This window comes from Danio aesculapii, chromosome 15 (genome assembly GCF_903798145.1).
Source record: "Danio aesculapii chromosome 15, fDanAes4.1, whole genome shotgun sequence".
Lineage (NCBI taxonomy): Eukaryota > Metazoa > Chordata > Actinopteri > Cypriniformes > Danionidae > Danio > Danio aesculapii.
The window spans coordinates 35,683,111-35,710,444 of NC_079449.1; the positions used below are offsets into that span (position 1 = coordinate 35,683,111).

The 27,334-nt window shown below is 38.1% G+C and overlaps 1 protein-coding gene across 1 annotated transcript in view; it reads left to right on the forward strand.

The window, feature by feature from the left end:
- Positions 1-3,401: 3,401 nt before the first annotated feature.
- The window catches only part of fxyd6 (FXYD domain containing ion transport regulator 6), a 37,695-nt gene continuing 13,762 nt past the window's right edge, over positions 3,402-27,334 (forward strand). The window contains exons 1-2 of the mRNA XM_056473698.1: positions 3,402-3,854; positions 26,646-26,699. Of these exons, the coding sequence (XP_056329673.1) occupies positions 26,651-26,699 (49 nt within the window). The 5' untranslated portion in view covers positions 3,402-3,854; positions 26,646-26,650. The remainder of the gene's footprint in view (positions 3,855-26,645; positions 26,700-27,334) is intronic.

The window sequence follows — 27,334 nt, forward strand, 5'->3', positions numbered from 1 at the left end:
ATTTTCAACTGTCAATAAAAACCTGAAAGGTATTTAATAAGAGTGTTTATGGTTAGGGGTAGATGTCATCATTTAAATCCACTGTGTCTCTTCAGATGACTTGGATTTAGATTAGACATAATTAAATAAATACAGTAAGCTGAGTCTAAATTTTATATTGCAAATCAGATCATTTACATCAGCAATACGCATAATCACATTTTAGCGTTGACTGGTGAAGTTGCACATGGTTTGTGTAACGAGCTATAAACCTCATATTTAAAGAGGATAAGGAAGTGTAAACCCCCAAATGTTTAAAAAAAACTTTGATAATAAACATAAAACAACGAAGAAGCAGCAGCCCAGTATCCCAGTATGAAGTATCCCGGTCCAGGTCCTCTCTGTCCTCTTCATCACTCCTTTTTTAATCCTTCCAGAGCTCTTTTGTGATTTGAGGCTAGTGTGGCACACAGGTGACAATTGTGAACAGTTGTTCCCCTGGCCTCACTGCGTTCCATGTCTCTCCCCGCTACTTAAATATATCCCTATCACCCCTCACGGGCTGGGGTACCAAGTCTATACAACAGTCCATAACACACTGAGAAGGGTCTGGTCATTGGTGCATCTCCCTGTGCTAGAAAACCCCACAGTGGAATCTATTCACGCACCTGTTTTCTGAAGGCTACTGATAATGCTGTGCTTTGTGCCCTAACACTTGTACCACTGGCCTCGCTCCACTTCCATTATTCTCGGTCGCACCCCGGTCATATACACCTCCATCACCATGAGAATGAGCTCTACTTCTCCCCACTCCACAAGGGGGGGCTACATCAAGGTTCAAACTCACACTTCCCTAAAATGGAAAGGACAGACGAGGCAAGACAAAAGAGATGGAAGGATGAGGAGATACTGAATAAAGGAGATAGATGAGATAAAACATCGGGTCCAGTAAACAAAATAAACAAAACAAAACAAAATCCCACTTGGTCATCAACCAGTTGAGAGACCCTAACTGGCAATGCCTGGCAGCAGCATTGGCTGCCCCTTAAGTCTGGTTTATACTTCTGCGTCAAGTGATCGGCATGACCCACGGCGCATGCAATGCACGTAGCCGTGCATTAATACTTCTGCACGCTGTTTGTGTTCAGTGGGTTCAGTGTGGCAGTGGGTGTTTATGTTCCTCTGTGTCGAGTTTCTTCACTGTTGTTTTGTTTTTTCCTGAACGCTACCTTAATGTACAACTGGCTCAAACTCACGGGAATCAGCGGACGAGCAACAACTTTAATTATAAGGTAAACACAACAAAACTTTCCATCTGGAGCTGCTTCATGGGACACCACAGTAGTAAACACTCGCTTCATCGAGCTCGCAGGGCTCTTACCTTCGCCCACACTCGTCAGCGCAACCAAGCCGACCAATCACAAAGCTTGTGCTATGCGTCGTTGCGACATGTAGTTACATTTTTTGAGAGCGTCACCGACAGCCATGGCAAGAGCTATGCGTCCACGCGTTGACTGCGCCAAAGCATACGCGTGCGCTTGACGCAGAAGTATAAATCAGCCTTTAATGGATGGCATTGTACTCCTATGTCTTCGGATGGCAGGCATCAGCTTCTCCGATTGAGGGGTACCCATCAGACAGCTTCTCTCCATCATGGTGGATGGCAGCAGGTCTCAATGGCACAGCGGTTCAATAGCATTGTGAATTTCCCCCAGTGACAGGAGCTCCATGACAGCATGTTCCTCTTCCCTCCCGCATTTTATCACCAACGTAATGAGGTTCAAAACTCACACTCATAAGAAGAAGAAGACAGGAGCTGGCAAATGTTCCATAAGCTTGAATTATTAAATTAACAAAAAACAAAAGTAGATTAGCAGCACCTCACAGACGACTGCAGCCCAAACAGAAACAAAAATCCTGGTCATCTCTTGTCTGCCACAGTCATTCCTCCTTTTATATTTCCAGAGCTCCTCTATGGGACTTGAGACTGCTGTTGTGCAATTGTGGATGCTAAAACTCACACCACCAACCTCACTCTGCCCCCATGGCTCTCAGCCCTGCCTCACTCATCACAGTTGGTGTTTAAACATATTAAAAACAGTAAACAGAAATGTAAAGGATTGATGAAAATGATCTATAAAAAATATGTATTGATAAATTAATGATGGAGAACACTGGTGCATCATGTTGACGGCCGAGTACAGATTACCAACTGAGAATATGGCACCTGAATATGCTGCACAAGTCCACCTTAGTGATTTCATGCTGTGGGCAATGTTTTCTTGAGACACTTTAGGACCCAGTAACCCCAAAATACAATTCATGACAGCTGTCAAGTGTTTAAACATTGCAGCCACTAAAGACCACTGCGTTCTGTGACAGTGGTGGTCATCACCAACAGTACAATGCACCATGCCAGACTGCCAGATTCATCAAGTAGTTATTAGAGGAACATGCTGGTAAATTGTTGTTAATGGCTTCAAATTCACCTGACATGAATCCAATTGAACAATTTTGGTTCAAGTTGGAAAAGTAGGTTACACTACATCAACATGACCCCACAATGCATAGGATCCAAAGCACCTGCTTTTGACATTATGGTACCAGATTCTCCAGGAGACCCATCGGCACCTCACTAAATTACTTACACAACATGTATCTGCACTTGTTGGAACTAAATTAGGTCTTACTTGTGAGTGGTCGTAATGGAACGTATTAATAACAACAACTTTTTTTCTAAAATTTTACACGTTTTCCCTATATTATAGTTTTCAACTATTGTTTCAATTATAGTTTCAATTAGCAAACCATTAACTGACACTACTAGCTTACCAATTAGCTGTTATTAATAGTTAGTAAGGTAGAAATTTGGTTTAGGTTTTGGGTATTATTAGGGATCAAGAATAAGATCATGCTTTATAACTACTAAAAAGCAGTACATATATCTTAATAATTTGCAGGTAATAACGCCAGTAGTTAATATCATGAATTGTGACCTAAACTAAAGTGTTGCCTAGTTTTCTTATATAAAATATTGTTTCACACAAATAAAATCATCAATAAAAGTCACTTTGTCAAACTGTAGAATTAGAAATAAAAACTTTATGTATAAGCATAAATAATGGTTTGGGGGCTATGGGCTACGGGAAACCCACAAAGATGTACCACTTAATTTGTCAATAGAAATAAAATCAAACGATGAGACAAATGTTGATATACTGCATACAGTAGGATGAGGAAAAATAAACTGGGAATAGCTAGGAAGATAATTAGATCTTAAAATAATTTTCTTTAGTTTAATTATTTTCTATTGTCTTTGTATCCAACCACAGTCTGAAATACTGCAATCTCTTCTGAATGTGAGATTGCTGTGGAACTTCCCACAAAAAAATCGTCTGGAGAATTCAGTAAGTTTATCTCCGCTTTGTATTATTTAAACTGAAACAGCTGATAACAAAGATGTCTCAATATCTTTGTGGAGTCATGGCGAACGCCTTTGCATTTACTTCTGTTGTTTGACCGTAATACAAAGCTTATAAAGACCAGCCAACCAACACTAGCGACCAACGCGTGCGGTGTCTCTCTTCGCGTGCGTGGCGGGGCGGGAACCGAGAGCGCGTGAGAGGAGAGACAAGGGGACAAGCCAACAGTCAATATAATTATATCAGAAAAAACAGAAGGACACCCTCGTTTGCTGTCATACATCACCAAACGTTCCTTTAAGAGGATTTTCTCCACCCACAACTTTTCGTGACATTTCAAAACGCCAAAAACCTCACTTGAGGACCCTACAGCCGCGCGCATCGTGTCAATAGGAAGCACCATTTGCCCCACTGTTGCCCCCCTTACTAGTGCCCTCAAGGAGACGAGACAAGGTAGGCTATGAAGTGACTTTCTAACTAGGGCGTGTGCTGTTGTTGTATAGTCTGTTGTTGTTTTCGTATATTTTGGAATGACGTGCGTCAAGGCTCGCATTTACTCCAATTACATCACCAATCCAAGTAATATAAACACGTTTAATAATTGTGGTGTGTGCATTTCAACAGCACTGTCCTTTTTTAAATGTGCCAGGCAGTCCACGTAGAGCAGAAGTGCATATAGACTTTAAATGAAATGATTGAATGTATGAATATGATATCACACGCTGTTGTTGTTTTGAGAGGGTGTGTCCGAATTTCATGCGTGCTTGCTTCGTTATGGGTTAAACGATATTTGCATGACACCTATACATCATTTTGGGTGTGCTTTGATGTGTTTTTAGCAGGGTGGGATATATGTTTGCACAACAAAAAGAAAATGTGTGAAAACAACTTCGAAATGAGAGGCAAATGATGATGGCGAGCGAGCGGATTACAGTTTAATAATTACTGAGAGAAAAAATGTATCAGCGGGTGAAAAAAATAAAAATAAAAAAAGTGTGGGGAAATGAGCTTTTCGTATGCGTGCTGAGAGAAATCTACAGGTTGGGAGGGGTTCGGAGATGACCACGACTGAGGTCTGCGCGCACAACAGGTAGCGCGTTATGTTCGGCACTGATCGATAGATTAGAAACTGAGGGCATAAAGCGCGTAATACGCGGCGCGCGCGCTGGAATATTTGATTTTGATTGGCCGAGAGATAAACATTTAATAACAGTAAAGGTTCTCTGTTCTAAAGTAAAATACCAGAGCTATCTCTAGGTAAATCAAAATGTCATGCTTGATTGTTTCGCGTAATACAGTGAGATAAGAATAATTACTGTCGTTTTGTGACCTACTACATTTTTTTTCCTTATCGACTACTAGTTATATAATTCCAATGTCGTGCTATTATGAGTATCTGACTATTGCATTCCAAATAATGTCTAATTTGAGTAAATGTCTTTCCGAAAAAAAGTCTTTCTAGACATTCTGCCCTGTGACAAACATAAAACGCATCGTTTTCATTGTCTAGGTTACCGTCACCATCTCTCTCAAAACTACAGCCAGCTTTCTGTAGTAATAATCGTAATCACCTGACGGGTACAGTTGCCATAGCAATATTTCTGCACCATGGTAGAGGCGCGACTGGCAGAGCGCCAATGAAAGATTTGTTGTCATGGATACAATTTACCCTCGTTGTGGTTGTGATGAGGTCTCACCCTAAATAGTGAACGATGACCTATTGTTCACAAAGAAAGAGATACTACTCAATCAACTGAAATCCTGTCTGTACAATGAAACAAATATATTTTATTCTGGTAGGGAGGAGGTATTGGTGACAATGACCCTAACAGCTGATGTACTCACCAAAAAAACTAAATAAAAAACAAACAAACAAGATGTGCTTACCAACAAAAGGAAGAACATGCGGTGATTTTATATAATTTTTCTTTTTTTTTTTTTTTGCAAGCGGTTTCTGTCATCAACACCTCCGCAGGCATAACAGCAATTACAGTATTTATGAAAGAGATGCAATTTAGTTTATCACAACAGGATCAGATATTATATTGCACTTTAAAACACGAGGGAGGGAAGGAAATGGATTCTGAATTAATGGCACACTGAAGTGTGTGCTGTGAAATTATGATACTAATTAATTTACCATTCTAATAGTAATTCTTATTGTAATCATTTATTATTTCCCCTAACAGTATTTTTGATGGTATTGTATTTGGTTTATCGTCAAAAACAAGTGTCTCTAAATAGTACAATGATAACAAAATATGTCTAAATACATTTTTAATTTGAGAAAATGCTTTTTAAAATAACCAACAACCATTAACAATCTTCAGCATGTCATTTTTAAGTTAATCATGAAATTAAAAGGGACAATTAATTCATTGACAATGTAAGTCTTTGACTTCAAGCAACTGTTTGATTGACTATATATAAAATTTTTATTTTTATTTACAACACTTTGTTTACCTTATGTGGCCCAACTACATGAGCTTTTTTAATAAACTGAAATAATATAAGGAAGAATATCTTACAATCAGATTAAATCAATGAAATTCCTCTTGACACAACAAAGATGGCAAATAAATAAAAAAAACTAAGTTATAGCATTTAGATTACTTTACTATTTATAAATTGACCATTTAACAAGGCATAGGAGATGGCATGAATGGAATTAAATTAATAATAAAAATGTCATGAGATTTGAAACTAAAACTGCCAGTAGGTGGAGTCAAATCTCCATCTTTGTCACTGAATAATTCACTTAATTGAGTTGTTCAAACAGCTGATTGGGCAGCGCAGTGGTGCAGTGGGTAGCACAATCACCTCACAGCAAGTAGGTTGCTGGTTTGAGTCTCAGCTGGGTCAGTTGGCATTTCTGTGTGGAGTTTGCATGTTCTCCCCCGTGTACACATGGGTTTCGCTGTGGCGACCCCTGATTAATAAAGGCACCAAGCTAATTAACTTTTCATTCACAAATGTCTTTCTAAATGGACGACTGAATCAGTAGCTAAGTTTCCATCCACCTATTTAAAAAAAAAAAAAAAAAAAAAAAAAACAGTTGATGGAAACGCCAAGATGTGCTTAAATTTTGAAAATGCACATTAAAAACATATGCGCATAACTGAGTAGAATAAACGTTTTATTCAATAAGAAAAGATGCACATAAACTGAGATGGAAACACTTTCAGCAAATAAATTCCAGTATGCGCATTAAAAAGTCATTCGATTTTGTTAGAGATCATAATGATAAAAATGTGTGAATAGACAAACCAGCAGACTGAGCACGTTGTAAAATATCTGAAATGTTGTTTTGGTCATTCTAAAATTTCTTAACTATTTCAGTATCCAGAATCAAGAGCATCTGTTCTCCGCGTCTCACGCCGTCAAACACCACCGCACGTTCACTGCGTGTCAGGATTGCCTGAGGCGCAAGTCATTTATTAAATGAAGAAAAGACTGATGCAGATTCTCCTACCGCAGCAAATTTAGTTTTTACTGTTGAAATTTGGCGCCAATTAATCAGGAAGTGACGATTTTGTTTGCTTTGACTTGTTGGATGGAAACGCTGCTTTATTCGCACATCTTTTATGTGATAATCCAGTTTTGCGCATAAAGTTAATTAGCATTTTTGGATGGAAACATAGCTATTCACATATTAAAACTCAGGATTCATTCATAAACAAAACATGGTATGGAGATGTGCAGCGGCTGAGCTGTTTAGAAGCATTTGTGAGAAAACAGAGCAACATTTGGACAACAGTAATTCTAAAAGTGCATCACATCACTTGCGTTCTGACATTAGGGACAATAATAACGGTTCAATTTAGAAACAGGGAACCTAGAATCTGCTGTAACTTAGATATAAAGGTGAAGCTTGGGTCGCTAAAGTAAATGCTAGCAAGCTCTGTTAACTGTGTTTACAGTGCATATAGAACAGCTTAAGTTACACTTGTGTCAAGTCGCCTAAACTGTTCTGAAATGCTGTTATGCATGGCAGATACAGCATACATGTATAATATTAAACAACTAAATATCACACCTTCTGTCCTTTTCTTTTTAAACAGTGCAGAAAGTTGCATCTGAACTGCTCTCTAAGGCCCCGTTTTGATGCCCAATTCCGATTTGTTGCCTATATCTAATTTTTTTGCCTGTTCATTTACACATTCTTTTAATTGTGACTCATATCCGATTCATGAGTTTACATTTGCCATACAATTTCCGCCATCGCGCATGCATAAAGGTGGGTTCTAGCATCTGCGCCACACTAGCAATGATGGAAGAAATTGTCTTGCTTTTAGCTCTGCGAAATATGCTAAGTTCGGCCAACTTTTAAAATGAGGAGGAGGAGGAGGGAAAGGGTTATCATAGCAAATTAAGCCTATGGTTTTTATATGGTGTCCTCCACCATTCAGAGGAATTTGTGAGTACGAGAGAGATCTCAGGTCTGGTATACCCCACAAATATTTTTTATAACTCTTTGAAACTACACCTTTTAGGCTTTTATCCAAATTGTGCGGTTTTGGTGACTCTCGCTTTAAATTAAAATTCAATTGTGCTCTCAGCCCTCTTTTCAATAGAGAGCAGAACTACAAATGTCTATGCATCCCTGTGCCTATGTCTATACAAATGCCTATGCTCTGTGAAAAATTGAAAATGTCAAAAGAAGTGGCTCAGAAGAAGGTCTAGGGAAACTGCGGTGTTCATTTGTACATCCTAAAACTCGACATTTAGAATGGCTGTTTCTTACTCAGGGCTCTTTATGATGAAGAATTTGCCCTCTCCTGTGGTTTGCAATGTAATAGGCAGCACAAATGTCTTGATACCTCAGGCTGTTGATGTTACCATCCACTATGCAGATCTCTCGCATGTCCCCATACTGAATTTTCGTTTACCAAACTTGACTGATTTCTGTGAGAATCTTGGGTCCGTGTGGGTTCCAGTACTCTGCCACTTTACCAAGTGATCAACTAGAAGTCAAGTTATTATTTGTTGTTCTGGGATCAACAGCAAGACTTTGGTCAGGTAGTGCAGATTCACACCTCAATAAATCACATCCTTTTCTCCCAACTAAAACTATACATGCGCTTTGAAAAAACACAACAAATACTAATCTCAAATGAACATATTCCCGACGGTAACACATTGTGCCTGAAATAAAAGAGGGAATAGTCTTGAGAAGTTTCTCTCCTAGGTGGTGTTTTTGGGACTAAAGCCCAGCTCAAAAGACAGAGAGAGAGAGAGAGAGAGAGAGAGAGAAAGAGAGAAAGAGAGAGAGAGAGAGAGAGAGAGAGAGAGAGAGAGAGAGAGAGAGAAAGAGAGAGAGAGATAATTAAATGGGGAGAGAAACTGCTTCAGTTCTGGCAGAATAAATGCGTGTAAACACTTGCACTCCTCTTACACCTAGTCATGAGAGCTCTCAGCCGGTGCCAGGCTCTGTTGATGATATTATTCGCTCTCATTCATAGAGCGAGTCATATCAATGAGGTCATGATTCTCTCAGCTTTCGACATATGGTTTAATAACTACTGCTTACATGAGGAAGCTGTATTTGATGCCGAAACAAGCACAACAAAAATAGCACAACAATATATGGACTTTGCAAATGGTCGGCGTCTTACACAAGTCAAAAAATATGATGCCCATTGTGAGACATTCCCAAAAAGCAGTGATGCAATAATCTAACTAAAAACTAAAATGTACATAATCAACTCTCAGCTGACTCTACCATATCTGCGTTGGACAGGCTTTGTGTTTGTTACTCGTCAGTTGAAATCTATAATTCATTTGACAGTCATTGGAAGTGAATTATGTTTTGTCTCTTCGCAAGCCATGCAGACAAGCAGCAGCCTTGCATTTTGTCCTCTAGGGAGCACAGGAAATTTCTGTGGCCAACAACATAGTCTCAATTGACTTTAAAGGTGAATTGCATGGGTCAATGACTGACTGACTGGGTAGGCTGTTACTTGGAAGGAGAAATGAATTGGCTGCATCTAACTATAGCACTCAGCCAATATATCTGCTTAGGTCAGAGGCTATGTGATAATTAAAGCCAGATGAGACTCGTTCTCTGACATCTACAAGTTAACAAAGGGGCTCCAGCTGAGTTGTAGGTTGTAAGGTACAGAATGGTACTTTTTTTCAGAAATACTGCATTTCATTATTCAAAATTTAAAGGAATTTTAATTGCGGCCTTACCATACAGGGTTTTACAAAATAGGGGAAGCATCAAAGCCCTCAATTTTGTGGAACTAAATTAGAATACAACACATAGTATATTCACAAAGAAAGATTATAACTATCATTTCCGAACTTTACAGCAGTCAAAAATGAGTAGGAAGTGTAGAAACCCTCGCTTTCAATGCAAATCTGCAAATCATTTCCTCAGCAAATCTGCAATAACAGGGCTAGTCTCTCACAGACATCACTATGAAGAAGTACAGTATGAAGCCATTTCTTTTCCTGCTTACCAGCTGACTGACTACCTCTGTATGTACGACTTTCCCACTGTTACCAGTTTGTCCAATTAGCTCGCCTTGTACATCGGTAGACATGGGATGCAAAAGGGAGTTAACCCTAATGGGAGTAAACCCCGATGGGGTTTGAGTCCAGCGAAGAATGGTTCCAGAAAGCAGGTAAGAAAAAAACAGAAGCCAAAAAATAAAATAAACAAGTAAATAACAGAGTGAGAATGTGGTATAACTGGAAAATGTGGTAAAAATCAGGGAGGCCTTTTCTTTTTCTGGATTGCTTTTTAAAACTGTTGTTGGGTTTAGTGAAGAAGAAGGGTGGGTCAGTCGATTGGTCAGACAGTCAGTCAGTCAGTCGACAGTGACCTCTGCTGGTTTTATGTTAGAACAGCTGGGACGAATGGCACCAGCAATATTTCAAACAGCATACACTCAGCCTCTTGTGGATTCGCGAAAAAAAAAATACAGCGAGAAACGTTTCACAGGTCATAACTATTCACTCAAATACATCACTAGTCTCTCACAGGACATCACTAGTCTCTCACAGGACATTACTAGTCACTCACAGACATCACTAGTCTCCCATATGTCATCACTAGTCACTCAGAGGACATCACTAATCTCTCACTAGTCCCTCAAAGGACATCACATGTCTGTCAAAGGATATCGCTAGTCTCTCATAGACATCACTAGTCCCTCAGAGGACAATACTTATCTCTCACAGGACATTATACGTTTCTCACTGCTTTCTAACAGACATCACTAGTCTTTCATAAACAACAATAGTCTCTCAGGAGAATTCACTAGTCTCTCAAGGAACATCACTTACCAGTCTCTCACAGGACATCACTAGTCTCTAAAAGGACATCACTAATCTCTCACTAGTCTCTCATAGGACGTCATTAGTCTCTTACAGGACATCACTAGACCCTCAGAGGACATTACTAGTCTCTCACAGGACATCACTAGTTTCTTACATGTCATCACTAGTCTCTTACAAGATTTCACTAGTCTCTCACATGACATTACTAGTCTCTCACAGACATCACTAGTCTCTCACAGGACATCACCAGTCTCTCACAGGATATCACTAGTCACTCACAGACATCACTAGTCTCTCATAGACATCACTAGTCTCTCAGAGGACATCACTAGTCTCTCAATAGTCCCTCACAGGACACCACTAGTCTGTAACAAGACATCACTAGTCCCTCAGAAGACAATACTAGTCTCTCACAGGACATCACTAGTGTCTGACAGGTCATCACTATTCTCTCACAGGACATCACTCACCAGTCTCTCACAGGACATCTCTAGTCTCTCACAGACATCATTAACCTCTCATAAACAACAATAGTCTTTCAGATGACATCACTAGTCTCTCACAAAACATTACTCACTAGTCTCTTACAGGACATCACTAGTCTCTCACAGGTCATCACTAATCTCTCACTAGTCTCTCACAGGACATCACTAGTCTCTCAGAAGACATCCCTAGTCCCTCAAAGAACATTACTAGTCTCTCACAGGTCATCACTAGCCTCAGCCAATAGAGTCTCTCATAGACATCACAAGTCTCTCAGAGGACTTTACTTATCTTTAACTAGTCCCTTACAGAACATCACTAGTTTGTCACATGTCATCACTAGGCTGTCACATGTCATCACTAGTCTCTCACAGGACATCACTAGTCTCCCACATGGCATCACTAGTCTCTCAGAGGACATCACTAGTCTTTCAGAGGACATCACTAGTCTCTCACAGGTCATCACTAGTCTCTCAGAGGATATCACTAGGCTTTCAGAGGACAAAGTAGTCTCTCACAGGTCATCACCAGTCTCTCATAGACATCACTTGTCCCTCACATGACCTCACCAATCTCTCACAGGACATCACTAGTCACTCACAGACATCACCAGTCTCCCACATCATCGCTAGTCTCTCACGGACATCTCTAATCTCTTACAGGACATCACTAGTCTCTCACAGGACTTCACTTGTCACTCACATACATCACTAGCCCCCTCATGTCATCACTAGTCTCTGATAGACATCACTAGTCTCTCAGAGGACATTACTAATCTCTCACAAATCCCTCAAAGGACACCACTGGTGTGTCACATAACATCACTAGTCCCTCAGAAGACAATACTAGTCCCTCAAAGAACATCACTAGTCTCTCACAGGACATCACTAGTCTATCATAGAAATCACTAGTCCCTCAGAGGACATCAGTAGTCTCTCCCAGGACATCACTAGTCCCTCAGAAGACAATCACTAGTCTTTTACAGGACATCAATAGTCTTTTACAGGACATCACTAGTCCCTAGAGGACATAATATGGCATACCATGGGATCTAAAATTAGCAACGGTGTCAGTTTCAATACCGATATACCGTCATAAAAAACAATGCACTTATATAGGAGACAATTATTAAATATTAAATATTATTTATTTAATGCCTAAAAATATGTATGCGTGATTGTCATCACGGGACAGTGTGGAGGAGAGAGAGAGAGGTGAGGTAAGATAGCAAGTCTCACATCGAGTGACCTGGTCTCAAAAAAGAACACAACCTCTGCAGTTTGGCAGTATTTCAGGTTTCGACCAAACGACAAAGGAGACGTGGTAAATACGAACTAGAGGTCTGCATTCCCGCTGCTGTACCGTGAGAGCCGCTGGAGCCGACCAGATTTCTTGCGGTACGGGAATAAATTTCCGAATAAAGCGCAGGAGCGGTCGGTAACTCTGGTGTAATTTAACCGGGAGCGGGCGATCTATTGCTCCCGAGCGAGCGAGCATGAATGGACATCACTAGTCTCTCACAGGACATCACTAGTCTCTCACATGACTTCACTAGTTACCCACATACATCACTAGCCTCCTACATACCATCATAGACATCACTAATCTCTCACTAGTCCCTCACAGGACACCACTAATCTGTCACAGTACAGCACTAGTCTCTCACAAGTCATCACCAGTCTCTCATAGGACATCGCTAGTCTCTCACAGGACATCAATAGTCCCCAGAGGACAATACTAGTATCTCACATGACATCACTAATGCCTCAGAATACATTACTAGTATTCACAGGACATCACAAGTCTCTTACAGGACATCACTTGTCTCTTAAAGGACATCACTAGTCTCACATTGACATCACTATTTTCTCAGAGGACATTACTAATCTCTCACAGGACATCACAAGTCTCTCACAGGACATCACTAGTCTCCCACATGTCATCCCTAGTCACTAACAGACATCACTAGTCTCCCACATATTATCACTAGTCTCTCACAGACATCACTAGTCTCTCACAGGACATCACTAGTTCCTCAGAGGACATTACTAGTCTTTTACAGGACATCACTAGTCTCTCGTTGACATCACTATTTTTTCAGAAGACATTACTAGTCTCTCACAGGACATTGATAGTCCTTTAGGGGCATTACTAGTCTCTCACAGACATCACTAGTCTCCCACATGTCATTACTAGTCTCTCACAGGACATCATAAGTGTCTCATAGACATCACTAGTCTCTTACAGGACATCGCTAGTTACTCACAGACATCACTAGTTTCTCATAGACATAACTAGTCCCTCACAGAACATCACTAGTCCCTTAGAGGACACTAGTCTCTTATAGACTTCACTGGTTTCTCAGAAGACACCACTAGTCCCCCAGGGAGCAATACTAGTCTTTAGTATCTCACTAGTCTCTCACAGGACATCCCTAGTCTCTCACAGGTCATCACTAGTCTCTCACAAAACATCACTAGTCCCTCACAGGGCAACACTAGTCTACAAAAGGACATCACTAGTCTCTCACAGAATATCACTAGTCACTCACAGGGCAACACTAGTCTCCAAAAGGACATCACTAGTATCTCACAGGTCATCACTAGTCTCTCACAGGGCAACACTAGTTTCCAAAAGGCAGGGGCGGACTGGGGAAGCGTTTTCCACAGGACCAAAGTGACAGGTAGTCAGGCCACATCTAATGCGATCTAGAAAGTGAAGAGCGGGGTGGGGGAGTTGTGCGCGGTAGGCCAGAGTAACGGTGGCAGGCCAGATTGACCGCCAGGCCACCGGGAAATGTCCCGGTGCTCCCTATTGCCAGTCCGCCCCTGCTAAAAGGACATCACTAGTCTCTCACAGGGCTACACTAGTCTCCATAAGGACATCAATAGTCTCTCAAATGACATCATTAGTCCCTCTGAGAACATCACTAGTCTCTAGTCTCACAGACATCACAAGTCTCTCACAGGACATAACCGGTCCCTCGGAGAACATTACTAGTCTCTAGTCTCACACAGATATCACTAGGCCTTCACAGGATGACACTAGTCTCTCACAGTTTCTCTAACAGACATCACTAGTCTTTCATGGACATCCCTAGTCTATCACAGACATCCCTAGTGTCTCACTGAACATTGCTAGTTTCATACAGACATCATTCTTCTCTCACTATACATGACTAGCCTCTCGGAGGACATCACTAGTCACCCCCCACATCTACAAGGGCAATATTACAGCACATTGAACTTCTGGAGACTCATCACACCCTCCATCATTCCAAACACATTTAGAATAGCTGTCTGCAAAAGCAAAGACAGGCAAAAGTTCTTTCGATTCAGTTTCATCAAGCTCCATTAAAACAACTCTCTCCCAGCAGTCCTTGCTTCATACTTGCATCCAGTACCTCAGAGTTTGTTATGGGGCATGAATGAAATGTTGCTGAATGAAACTGAAACTGCTGAACTACAGTTAAACGGTCTAAACATTAGAAATGAAACAACTGAAATTACATGGAACTCTGGAGGAAACATTGCATCGAGTTGTTGCCAATGATGTTAATTGACTTATGTAGTATAACGCAATATGGGAACATGAAAGGAATATTCTTAAAGCAACTCATACAAACACCTTAATCATATTATTAGTCTTATTCAGATTAAGCCAAATAATTTGATAACTGATGTCCATGTAAATGTAGTCAGTGTTTTCACAGTGTTTTGGTCATTACATATGATAGAAAGTTTGCAATGACTCCTGCTATTTCTATTTAATATTTAAGTAAATTGGTGACCCAATGCTAAGCGCATCAGTTAAGAATAAACTGTTTAAACAAAATAACTCAATGTGTTTTTTTCATTCTAAATGCATGTGCTCTTTGTGAATTGATAGAGTCTGATAATTTCCACTAGCAGACCACTGTGTGCTTGTAGAATGGGAAACATGCTGAAACAGTAAGTCTCTTTAAAGAGACCAAAACAAGGAAGGCATTTACCAAGTTACATTGTGTTAACATGATTACACATAAGGCAGTTATAGGCTATCTGAGATGACATTTTGATGGTAGAACAGGAAGAACTGGAACACGATTTCCCAGATGTCTATAATTTCCTTGGTTCTGGCTCATTTGCCCGCTCTACTGTTTGGGCATCTGGTAATAAAGAGGTCTGCTAAAGGTAGTTGCTGATAATACAGAGAGAAATTCCAGTAAATCCAATTGTTTAAATACTGATACCCCTTATTTTCCCAGTACTGGGTTGCAGCTGGATGGGCATCTGCTGTGTAAAATGCATGCCATGGTAGTTGGAGGCTCATTTCTCTCTGGCGACCCCTGATAAATCAGGGACTAAGCTGAAGGGAAATGAATGAATGAATGATACCCCTTATGTTCATATTTCATGTTCATGTTATGTATGAGATTTTACTTGTCATTCTTAACCCTCTGAGGGTGCTGGTCATGCTACCAGGACCACCATCTGTTTTTTCTTAAAGCTTTTGTCATTACACTACTTCAGTGTCTCAGAGTCATTTAGAAATTATTTTGGATAATGCTGGATTAAAGCACAGGAAACGCGTTTCATTTCAAATCTATATTTTTTCTGCATGCTGTATAAGTGCATATACATTGTTTAACCAGTGTTTACATGGTCAAAATCTGTGCCTCATTTGTAAATTGCGAGGTCTCGGAACGGATTGGGGTAATGGACCCAGCATGTTACCAGAGGATGGAGAGGTGTTGCGGAAGAAAGTAAAGAAAGATGCGTGTGAGGAGGAGTATTGGTAAAATGAGTTGCTGGATCAGATTTCAGAGGTGCCAGATCCAAATCCAGCTTGTTTCGGCACAAATTAAGCCCTGGTCATAATACAGCAAGTAATACAACAATCATTTAGTTTAGGCTAGCTTTTGCAGTTGGACATTGCTTTACAATGCCCTTGATGGGCTTGATTAGCCAGTGGGGGAGTGTATTTTTGTTCTGTATTGTGCCACTCTTATTTTAAAAGTACTACTATATAAACAAGATCTGGTCTGCAAACACTTTAAACAAATAAAGTGCTTTTTTACTGGAGTATTCCCTTTACCACAGTGGCAATAAAATATTCCTTGTAAATCTCAACGTAAACTTTGATGCAGTGATGCAAATGAACCCTATAACAAAAGTTTTAGGGCACTGTCAAGGCATTAAAGTTTTGTTTAGCTTGTTGGATGAATGGATAGATGGATGGATGGATGGATGGATGGATGGATGGATGGATGGATGGATGGATGGATGGATGGATGGATGGATGGATGGGTGGATGGATGGGTGGATGGATGGACGGACAGACGGAGGGATGGATGGATAGATCGGTGGGAGGGTTGATAGATGGATGGATAGATGGATGGATGGATGTGTGGGAGGATGGATGGATGGATGGGTGGATGAGTGGATGGATGGACAGACTTAGAGAAAAATAGATGGATAGAGAGGTGGATATGTATAGTTAATTGGATGGATAGATTTAGAGAACAAGAGAGGCATAGATAGTTGAACATGTATATTTAAATTGGATGGAAGAATGAACTGCTAGAAGCACATGTGTGGATGGATGGATGACTAGGATAGGGTTGTATACTAAACTTACAGCAGTATTCTACTGTATTGTATAGATGGGTGCAACCTTTGAACCCTGGATATGCCAAAAGTCCTGATTACAAACATCTGTTTACTGTACAAACAAACAGTTTTTTGAAATAACAACCTTGCCACTTCTCTTATTCAAAGTAACACATTTTTCACAAGCTGTGTCAATATTTAATAAAAACAGCATTTAATACATTAACACATGCTGTTTCAATATCTGTCAGTTACCCTGATAGTGCTGTCTGTCACTGTTTTAATCATCACCCTGTATGACTGTATGGTGGTTAATGCCAAGTTCACCGCAAATGTGAAAGTTAAAGGTGACTTAGGCAATCATAAATCCACCAATGTATAGAGCTAATCACAACAAAACCTGCCTTTTTTACTTCAGACTCAAAGTACACTGGTTATATGGAAGTTCTACACTGTAGTGGTCACAAATATGTTTGGTTCTATCAACTTTGCCAGGTGGAGGTGATTTAAAATTAAAATGTTCACTTAAACTCAATACCTTTCTTAAGACGCTTGATACCAAGCCATAGGCTACTGATCAACCTCACACTTCTGTGATCTATGCTTTGTCAGTTTGTATATTTAGAGTTAGAGAGCGATAGACTAGAGATAGAGAAAATTTAATAATAATCAACTGCATTAATTCATTCATCCATTTTCTTTTTCCCATAGTCCCTTTATTATAGTCCCCTTAAACTCCACACAGAAATGTCAACTGACCCAGCCGAGGCTCAAACCAGCAACCTTCTTGCTGAGGTGAACTGCATTCATTTTGAGCATTAATTAATTGATTAGTTAGTGTGTTACGCTGCCAGGCCTACTACATATAATTTAGTCAATAACAGGGGATTCACTTTTTGTAGAATTCACCCACATTTCTCCATCAAAACATGTATTACTGTAGTTGTAATATTGCACTTGATATAATGTCGGTGTAATGCCACACCAGCAGAGGGCGCACTCACAATTTCGACAGACTTTTTTCACGAGTTTACCTGCCTCACCAAACATTTTTTCCATTGCCTTAATTTGCCACTAGTGCTGTAACAAAATAAAATACGTTTTTGAGTTATGGATCAGACCATTTTTTTCTAATCAGCAAAAAGAAGAGGAGACAAATGTGATTTGGTTTCCATTTATTACAAGAAAATTATAGCAAGGAACTCTTTTGTTTCGACAAAAATAAGACACTGTTTTTTTAACAACTTTTCAGTACTCAGTTGTTACATATCCATCAGTTTTTTGTTATCACTATATTTTACAGGAAAGCCAAAATATTTCTACCATATATGACATTTGAATGATGCAGGACACTATTTGAGTTCTTCTGTTCCTTCCCTAGCCCTTAATTAGGATCAATCAATAAGTTTAATAAATGAGGTATTAATCCACAAACCGTAGGTTGTGTTATGTCCAAAAATCTGCATAACAACATCAATTTGCTTCTGTGTTCCTTGCAAGATTATATTGATACACCAGTAGGCAGTGTCAAGTGATTTTATTTGTAATATACATTCAGACATTTAAGGGTTTAAAAATGTAAAACTTTTATGCATTTGGCCATTCATTTACAAAACAAATATGATTGATGCAAGTTTTTAAAAACAGTACTGTTACGCTTTACAAGTACTACAAAAATATGTGATTTTCTGCAAACTGGCATGCTTATGCATGTTACATCTAGTAATGCTTCAGTGTTTCAGGTAATTGGTAACCAAAACAACCACAGTGGATTAATTCAATTAAATTCAATTAAATTCACCTTTGTTTGTATAGCCAAAGCAGCTTGTATGTATGTGCACAGACAAGTTGATCTTTACAAAGTGGCATCTCCACCATGTTATGGATCATAATGAATGGGGATAATGTTCAACATTGACATATATATATATATATATATATATATATATATATATATATATATGTGTGTGTGTGTGTGTGTGTGTGTGTGTTGTATTGCACTAAGCATTAGGGCAGTGTGTCTAATTTTAGCATCTTGTTAATTTCATCAACTGTTAGTCCTAGGAACACCATTTTCTCAGAAATGAGCTGGTTCTCTTTACAGGTTGACCATGACACCATTTAGAGATGGCGGTGTCCTATTTAAAGCCAGGGTGGCTATGACAGAAGCAGCTTTAAAGGGTTGAGAAGTAGCAGGCATGTTTGGTATTTATAGATATTCATATTTTTCCAGTGTAAAGCCACTCGTATGATTACGTGATTGAATAAATATGAATATTGTTCTAGTATTTGACATTTCATAAAGACAATGATTTGAAGTCTTATATATATATATATATATATATATATATATATATATATATATATATATATATATATATATATAAGTGATTGTTTAATTAAAACGGAAAACCTGCAATTAATTTACCAGCCCTCAGGTCATCCAACATATAGATGTCTTTTTGTGTAGTTAAAGGAATGAGAAAAATAAGAATTTTAGCTTAAATAGCGATTCCTAAAATGCCACAGCTTCCAGCACTTTAAGGGTCCAAAAAAAAAAATAAAAATAAAAGAAATAATAAAAAATAAAGGCAAAACAAAATTGATTCAAAAACTGGACATTATTTACAACATTATTAGCTTTAAATCCACATTTTCTGTAAATGCTCCTCAGTTTGTTTATGGGTTGATTTCATAGACTGTAAAAAATATGGACAAAGTATCAGTGACACTACCCATTGGTTTCTGAAGAGAGCAAATGAAGCTACAACTAGTCATGGCCAAACATCGCCATTTTGTTGACCGAGGGTGACCAAACAAGGTAAAAGAGGCAGATTGTTAGTTGAGCTACAGACGAACTTAGTTGCTTAGACGAAATTTTTTGGGGGGAGAAACGCTAATACTTAATTACCTGCGACTCGTTTCTGTTCTGACAACTTGTGCTTGGCTGTATACTATATCAATAAAGTGTTTAGTCTTTTAAAAACACTGTTGTAATACATTGACCACTAAACATTGTTTTATGATGTTTTTCTACAGAAAAAAAAAAGATAATTACTTCCAAATACTTCAAATATAATCTGTGTTAATAACTGCAAGGCTATTTATAAAATCCAGGCATAAAACTGTATGGCAACGTTTCAGATAACTGTTTTAAAGCCTACAGCCTAATATATATATATATATATATATATATATATATATATATATATATATATATATATATATATATATATATATATATATATATATATATATATATATATATATATTAAGGTTGTTACGATACGCATATTCGTATTGAACTGTTCGGTACGAGACTTACGAGATGTTTTCAGTGCAACAACGCTCAACAAGGCATCCCAAATGACGTGACATGCTGCCTTCCCCACCCACCTCCAAACAAACACTACTCCAGTCAGGCACACGCTGCACTAGCTAACAAAATGGCAAGTAACATTAATGTAGTCCTCCTATAACCAACAGCGGGTCTGCCCCACCTTCAAGCTCTTCTTATTGGCCCACTGCGCTAGAACAGAATGCGAATAGATTGGTTAATACCAGCTGTCAATCACTCAGTTTTGATGACAGAGAGGTACTGTAGCAAAAAAGGTCTGGATATGAGAGAATATTAACAACACTGACAGATTTAGTTTTAGAAACCACCTAAAGTTACTATTAATGGCACATCTGATCAGTGATCATGTGCTGAATGTCAATCCAGCATTTACACTTTTCGAAGAGTGGATAAAAGACTTCCAGTGTTTGAAGTCCGCTGTGAAAATCACTAAAGCATTCACTGTAAAGCCAGTGGGACAGAGTTTTTAGGTAACAGTGTTTGCCCCTGAATCTACACATTTTAAGCAGGAGATGTTCTAACGTTATTTAATCTTTCATTTAATTATCACGATGCTGTCAGTCGCGCGACTGATAGTACGTTCACCATCGCTAAAGAGCATACATTCACCGAGATGAAACTAATATTGCAGCTCATGAAAAGACCATTATTGCTATTAAGATGACGTATACAAAAATAAGTTATATGTCAATATCATCTGTGCAAAATCAGACACCACCCCTGAGAACAGCAGTTATTATTGTTAATTCAGTTAATCTTATTCACGTCAAGCAGTGCATGCAGGGCTGGTGAGCGTATGCAGATTTGTGTTTATTTGTTAGTTGTGATATGTTAATATATAATAGAATCTGTTATTATAAACGTGTAGTAACAGTGCTCATAATTTTTGGTGGGTGCGACAAAATTTTGTCTGGTGCGCCTAAAGGAGCACCGGTGCTACCAAGAAAAAAAGATAATTTCGAGCCCTGTGAGACCTTAATTGGTAGTGTAAATGTTGGGTTTTAAGAAAATGTTAAATGTAATAGAGCCCCGTTACATTATTCCTTCATAAGCCCAATTCAGTCAGATAATTCTTGCTTTCAGATCCACTAAAATGGCAGGTGACAGTCAAATCAAGCAGATCTGTGCTGTCTGACGAAAAGGTGGACACTCATCTTTCTGAAAAAAAAAATTGCTTAAAAATTGAGTTCCATATGAAAACTAAATTGTTATTTAGGATTTGTTTTATTTTAATAAACCCCAGTAGTATAGCTCTATCATTGTTTAAAGTAAAAGGAAAAAACAAGATCATACTTTTATGAGGTTAGTTTTAATACATTAAAAAATTTAAATCAGAGAAATCGTTTGGCTTTTTTCTTTTTTTGTTATATTGTAAACATACCAAAGTGTGACACCACTGCGTCGTATCGAACCAAACAGTGATTTTTGTGAACCGTTACACCCCTAATATTTATATATTAGGGGTTATATTTATATTATTTGGTGGTTGAGCAAGAGGGGCACCTCAGCCAATGAGGGCAAAGGGGCAGTGGCTCTAACCACCAGGCCACCCTCCTGTGCACGGCCCTGAACTACATGAATGAAATGTTCATGAGTTAAAGTGAAACTGCCAAACTGGAGTTAAAGTCAAGCATCCTGCTGATTTGAATCAGAATTACATCTGCACTAAAATATCAAGGTGAAAGTCATCATAGCTTGGGTAGAATAGACCCAGCTCCCAACGCAACTTTGAGAATAGATTAACGTCGATATTTTTTTAATCGCATATATATATATTTATATATATATATATATATATATATATATATATATATATATATATATATATATATATATATATATATATATATATATATATATATATATATATATACATACATACATACATACACACACATATACATACATATGTATGTATGCATACATACACACATATATACATACATATATATAAAACGGTAACTGAAGTCACAGTTCGGTATGTACCTTGGTTTTGAGGTCAAGGCAGTGCTCATTTGTCAAACTGTTTATACCAGAGCAGTGGACCAATCAGAAGAATTTGGAGGTGAGACTAGTGTTGCGATATTTACGGTAACAAGTTGGCATTACAATGGCAACATGGCGAAACCACTACTGAGCATTCTTTAAACAATACTCTTTCTTTGTCTATTGTGTGTGAAACAAGTGTAGAAAATTTTATTATATAAAAAAGCATTGGTTGCAGACTTTACCAACAGAAGTTGTTACTCCACCCTCTTTGCAGGTGCATCATTATGAAAGTTTTACATTTTAACTATTTAATTATTTCAGACTATGGATCTCTGGAAGAGTTTGGGAAGCACATGTCACTACATTGTTTATTTAATGAGCAAAGCCTACCATGATAGGTCCTTATGTAATAGTGAAAGCTTATGTCATTGTTTGGGAAACACATCCCTGGTCAGTTAATCTGGTCACAGCAGTAAACTGTTAAAGGAACTTGAACTGTCACATACTGGAGCGATGAACAGATTTGAAATCTTTGCAAAGCTGAGTTTAACGAACATGTGGTGATTTGTCCATATAAAATTATTGTTCCACAATATATTCATTTATTGAATCACTTAGAGAAGGAGGATAAATGTCCTTACTGTGGTCAAGGGCAGTTAATCTCCTCTATCTCATGTCATTTTATTGTTGATGACTCCCCAATGCTTAATGTCCTAGTAAATGACACCGTTCTAACTGAGCCCCTGAAAGTTGTCATAGGAATTGTAGGACTGCTGGCAGAATCCTGTAATATGCTGCCCATGACACTGAGCAAACGACTTTGTCCTCCTATAACAAATGTTATTACAGCACTCTCTGACAGAAAATCAAAACACAGAGGGAAAAAAAATTTAAAATGCAGAAAGAAACAGCCAGACAGGCACTCGACACGAGTATTGGTAAGCATATGTAATTTCAGAACAAGGCAAATATTTGTAGCCTAGATTCTGAGAACATCTATAATTGTAAATTTTAAAATCCTTTGCAATTTGTTATATGATTAAATGTTAAGTTAATTTGAGCTTTTTGAAATTTGTTTTCTTCTTTTTCTGTGAAATCTACTACTAATTTCACAGGAAGTGACGTAAAAAAGACCACATATTTTTTGACAAATCAGTCACTCATAACTGTTATGGCGATTGTGTGTACTTATCAAGCTGGTTTGCTTTAATTACTCACAACAGCATGCAAAACTGGTTGATTAATGTTTTTATTAGATTTCCTATTAAATGCAATTAGCTTCTAATGCCAGAACATACTGCATCCTAGAGTGTCTGTGTAATGTGTGTTATTTTGTTTAATTGCAGGGCTTGTTTGGATTATTTTATGGAAGGCTTTGTTAACCACGCCATTTAAAGACAATTACCTTTTCATTATCCAAATGTGTCTACAAATTTATTCAACTGTAAAAATAAACTAAAATAAAACCTAAGAGTTCCTATTGGCAGTGTGTCATCACTTTCTTGTACTGTAGAAATTGAAGCCAAAACTGGGACATTTTGGAATCAGTTTTCTACACTGCCTGTCATTACACTTCAATGATGTGATCTGCCAATGTAGTCTGTGCAGTATAGTGAACATTAGCTAGAGCTACGTCATCAAAATCCAGCCCTAACTCCCATAGATCCAATCATAATCACAATATCATAACAAGAAACCACATTTTTACAGCATGAAATAACTGACTTACACTTGAACATACATCAAGATGTTTAAAAATCTAAAATGATGAAAACCATATTTATTTATTTTTTGTTATTATTAAATATAAGGACCTGTTTACAACTGGTCACTTCATGTTTTTTTTTTTTGTTGTTGTTGTTTTGGTTTTTTGATCTGATTTCTGAAAATGGATTAATATGTCACCGATAAAGGAATATGATTCCAATTGTTAAATTCCACGCTATACGCAAATGTAACTAGGTTACGTTGACTAAAACATCAGAAACACTGCAATTTATTTAATTAATATCCTTATTCACAGAAAAGTAAGCTATATATTATATTTGGCATTCAAATTATTTTCTATGCAGGCTGTAAAACATTATATAATAATCTAAATAATCTATTTTTGTCATACAGATACAGATCTGACCTTGTATATATATATATATATATATATATATATATATATATATATATATATATATATATATATATATATATATATATATATATATATATATATATAGTGGGGGAAATAGGTATTGAACACATCACCATTTTTCTCAGATAACATATTTCTAAAAGTGCCGCTGACTTGAATTTTTCGCCGGATGTTGGTAACAACCAAAGAAATCCATCCATAAACAAATCTAATTCGTTTACAAATTAAGTTATGTGGAATAAAATGACCCAGACAAAGGTGTTAAACACATGAAAAAAAGGGAGGTGTAGAAAGGCAGTAAAAGCCCAGACAGCAGATTAAAAATCTCTTAGTAGTTATTCAGCAACCCTCTGCCCTTTGTCATTGTAAATTAATAATAGCTGCTTCAGTTCAACATCTACATTATCAGGATGATGAGGATGAAACCAGAATATACATTTCAGCAAGACAATGATCCAAAACAAAACCAAGGAAAGTCTTAAATGTTTCAGAAAAAGAAAATAAAGCTGTAGAATGGCCCAGCCAATTACCTGACATCAATCCAATAGAAAATACAAAATAAAAATCAGTTTGGATAGTCAAACCCACCGAACCATCCAGATTTATAAACTCTGTTGAAGTCTGTAAAAAATAAAAACACACACCTGAGCAATTCATGAATTTATTCTCATCTTTAAAAGTCGTCTTTAAGCTGCCATCACCAAAAAAGTATTTAATATAAAGTATTAAATACATTTCAGTAGTTCAGTGCTTTCTCCTTGACTCATTCCCAACCAATTTATCAGAATTTTTGGTGTTTTTTATTTTTTTATTGTGTGGGTTTTAATCAAAATCTGGTTCAATTCCATGTCAACAGCTACTTTAGAAATATTATTCCCAGGAAAAAACATGACATTATTTAATTATTTATTAAAGGAGGGTGGGAGGTAAAATTTGCATGTGTGGTTTTAGTGATCAGATGAATTTAGACCTGTCTAGTTTAATCAGGAATGCGTCTCAGACCACCTCCTGAAGTGGTTTGAACGATCTGATTTATTTCCATCTCAAATGCATTGGATGATTTCTGAAAATGGATTAATATGTCACCGATAAAGACCTGTCTAGTTTAATCAGGAATGCGTCTCAGACCACCCCCTGAAGTGGTTTGAATGATCTGATTTATTTCAATCTCAAATGCATTGGAAACATGGTTTTTGCTAGATCGGATATGGTTGCGGCCTGAAATTAACAAGAATTGTTCATATCATTTCTTAAATTTCCCATTTATTTTATTTTATTAACGGCAACCCCCACCCCAACCGTCACAGTAACGTAAAAACAGTAGTTGTACCAAGTATTATTTATGTTATCTGTTAAATTACCCAATAAATTGTATTTTTATTGCCTACCCCAAACCTAAACCCAACCATACTGTAAAAATATTAATTATTGTTATACAGTATCATAAAAACTGCTACTATAATTGATGTGCATATCGTAGTTCTGGCCGGCCACATATCCGATCTATACTTTACCAATTTACATCCGTCCATAGCTATCCGATCAGAAAAAAATGCATGAAATGACCAAGTCTAAAGGGAATCACACACCGGATACGTTGCGCACATGAAAGTTGAAAGTATCGCACACCAGACATGCACATTTGCATGTTATTTAAAATGAAACTATTCAGATGCTGCTCTGTGGCGCAGCAGAAATATGAATAGTGTCCTGAGTCATGGCTGGGCGCCGCGGACAGCCACTGACTTGCGGCGCCATTGTGTGTACCTTGATAGAAACCTATGTTTAGAACTCTGAAATGCATGGCGCTGCGTGGCGCAATGCTGCATGTCGCTATGCTGCACGTCGCAATGCTGCACGTCGCAGAGCGGCGCTTCTGGTGTGTGACCCCCTTAACAAACCCATACAGTAGATACACCATATAGTGGCAACCATTGGAATTCATTGGAAGTCATTTCAAAACTGTTATGACACCCCAAAGAACTTCTTCCTGAAATGACATCACTGGCACAAAATAAATGATTCAAAAAGCTTCACGAAACAGTGTTAAGCTAAATGCTAAATAAAAATATTTGTCTGATCACTCTTTCCTGGCAACCAAGCCCTGTTATGTGACAACTTTAACCCAGACGTGCTGTGAACCCTGGGCATAGGCTTCACAAGATATGAATCTGTGATTTATCAGTCTCCAGGGAGTATAAATTCAATCTGAAGCTGTCATAGGAAGAATGACTATATTCCAGTCAAGGACAGGGTGCAGTCGTCATTCTGAATACTGTGAGCCAGATCTTTCTAGTCTTTCTGAATGTGGTAAACATGTAACCCACTAACACCAATTCTCACTCTATTTACTATGTGTGTCTCTCTCTTTCTCTCTCTCCCCAATGCAGTTGCCATGGAAACTGTTCTGGTCTTCCTTTTTTCCCTTCTAGTCTATGTGGCGGGTAAGTACCCCACACCCCCCGACCCCACCCCTTCACTTTGGGCTCCCGTGAGTCCACTGGGATCAGAAAGAATGGAGAGGGAAAAAATACATGACATAACACATTAGCACCATCCTAGAGTTGTTAACTGAGAATTTCATCAGTGACCTCTCCAAATCTAGGGGCATGTGTATGTGCATGCGTGTTTTCAGTAGACTCAATATAAAGCTCTGTGTTTGTCTTTTCTGTGAATTACTTTTACACATTAGTGAATTCATGTCCTGAATTGGCCAAACAAACTTAATTTGAGAAATGAGAGCATTCATTTAAATGCACTTCCATCCATGCCAGTCCTCTGAGAGACTCCACCCAAGGCATAATTAGGCCACATGAACCCACCAGCACATGTGCACTAGATTCACTCACACACGGAGCTCTCTACACTGGTAAAAAATGTATCTTTCTGCTCTGTCAACAAACATGTTGTACACCATGGAGTGGGTGCACCACTGACTGGTTTTCATCTGCTTATCTTACATAATGTAACAAGGCCCCTTTCTTCTACCCTTCATTCTTCGTAAAGTCAGGTTTTTTTTTCATGTTTTCATTTTTATTTTCTTCCATTAATAATTAGTTCTTCCTTCCCACTTTCCTAC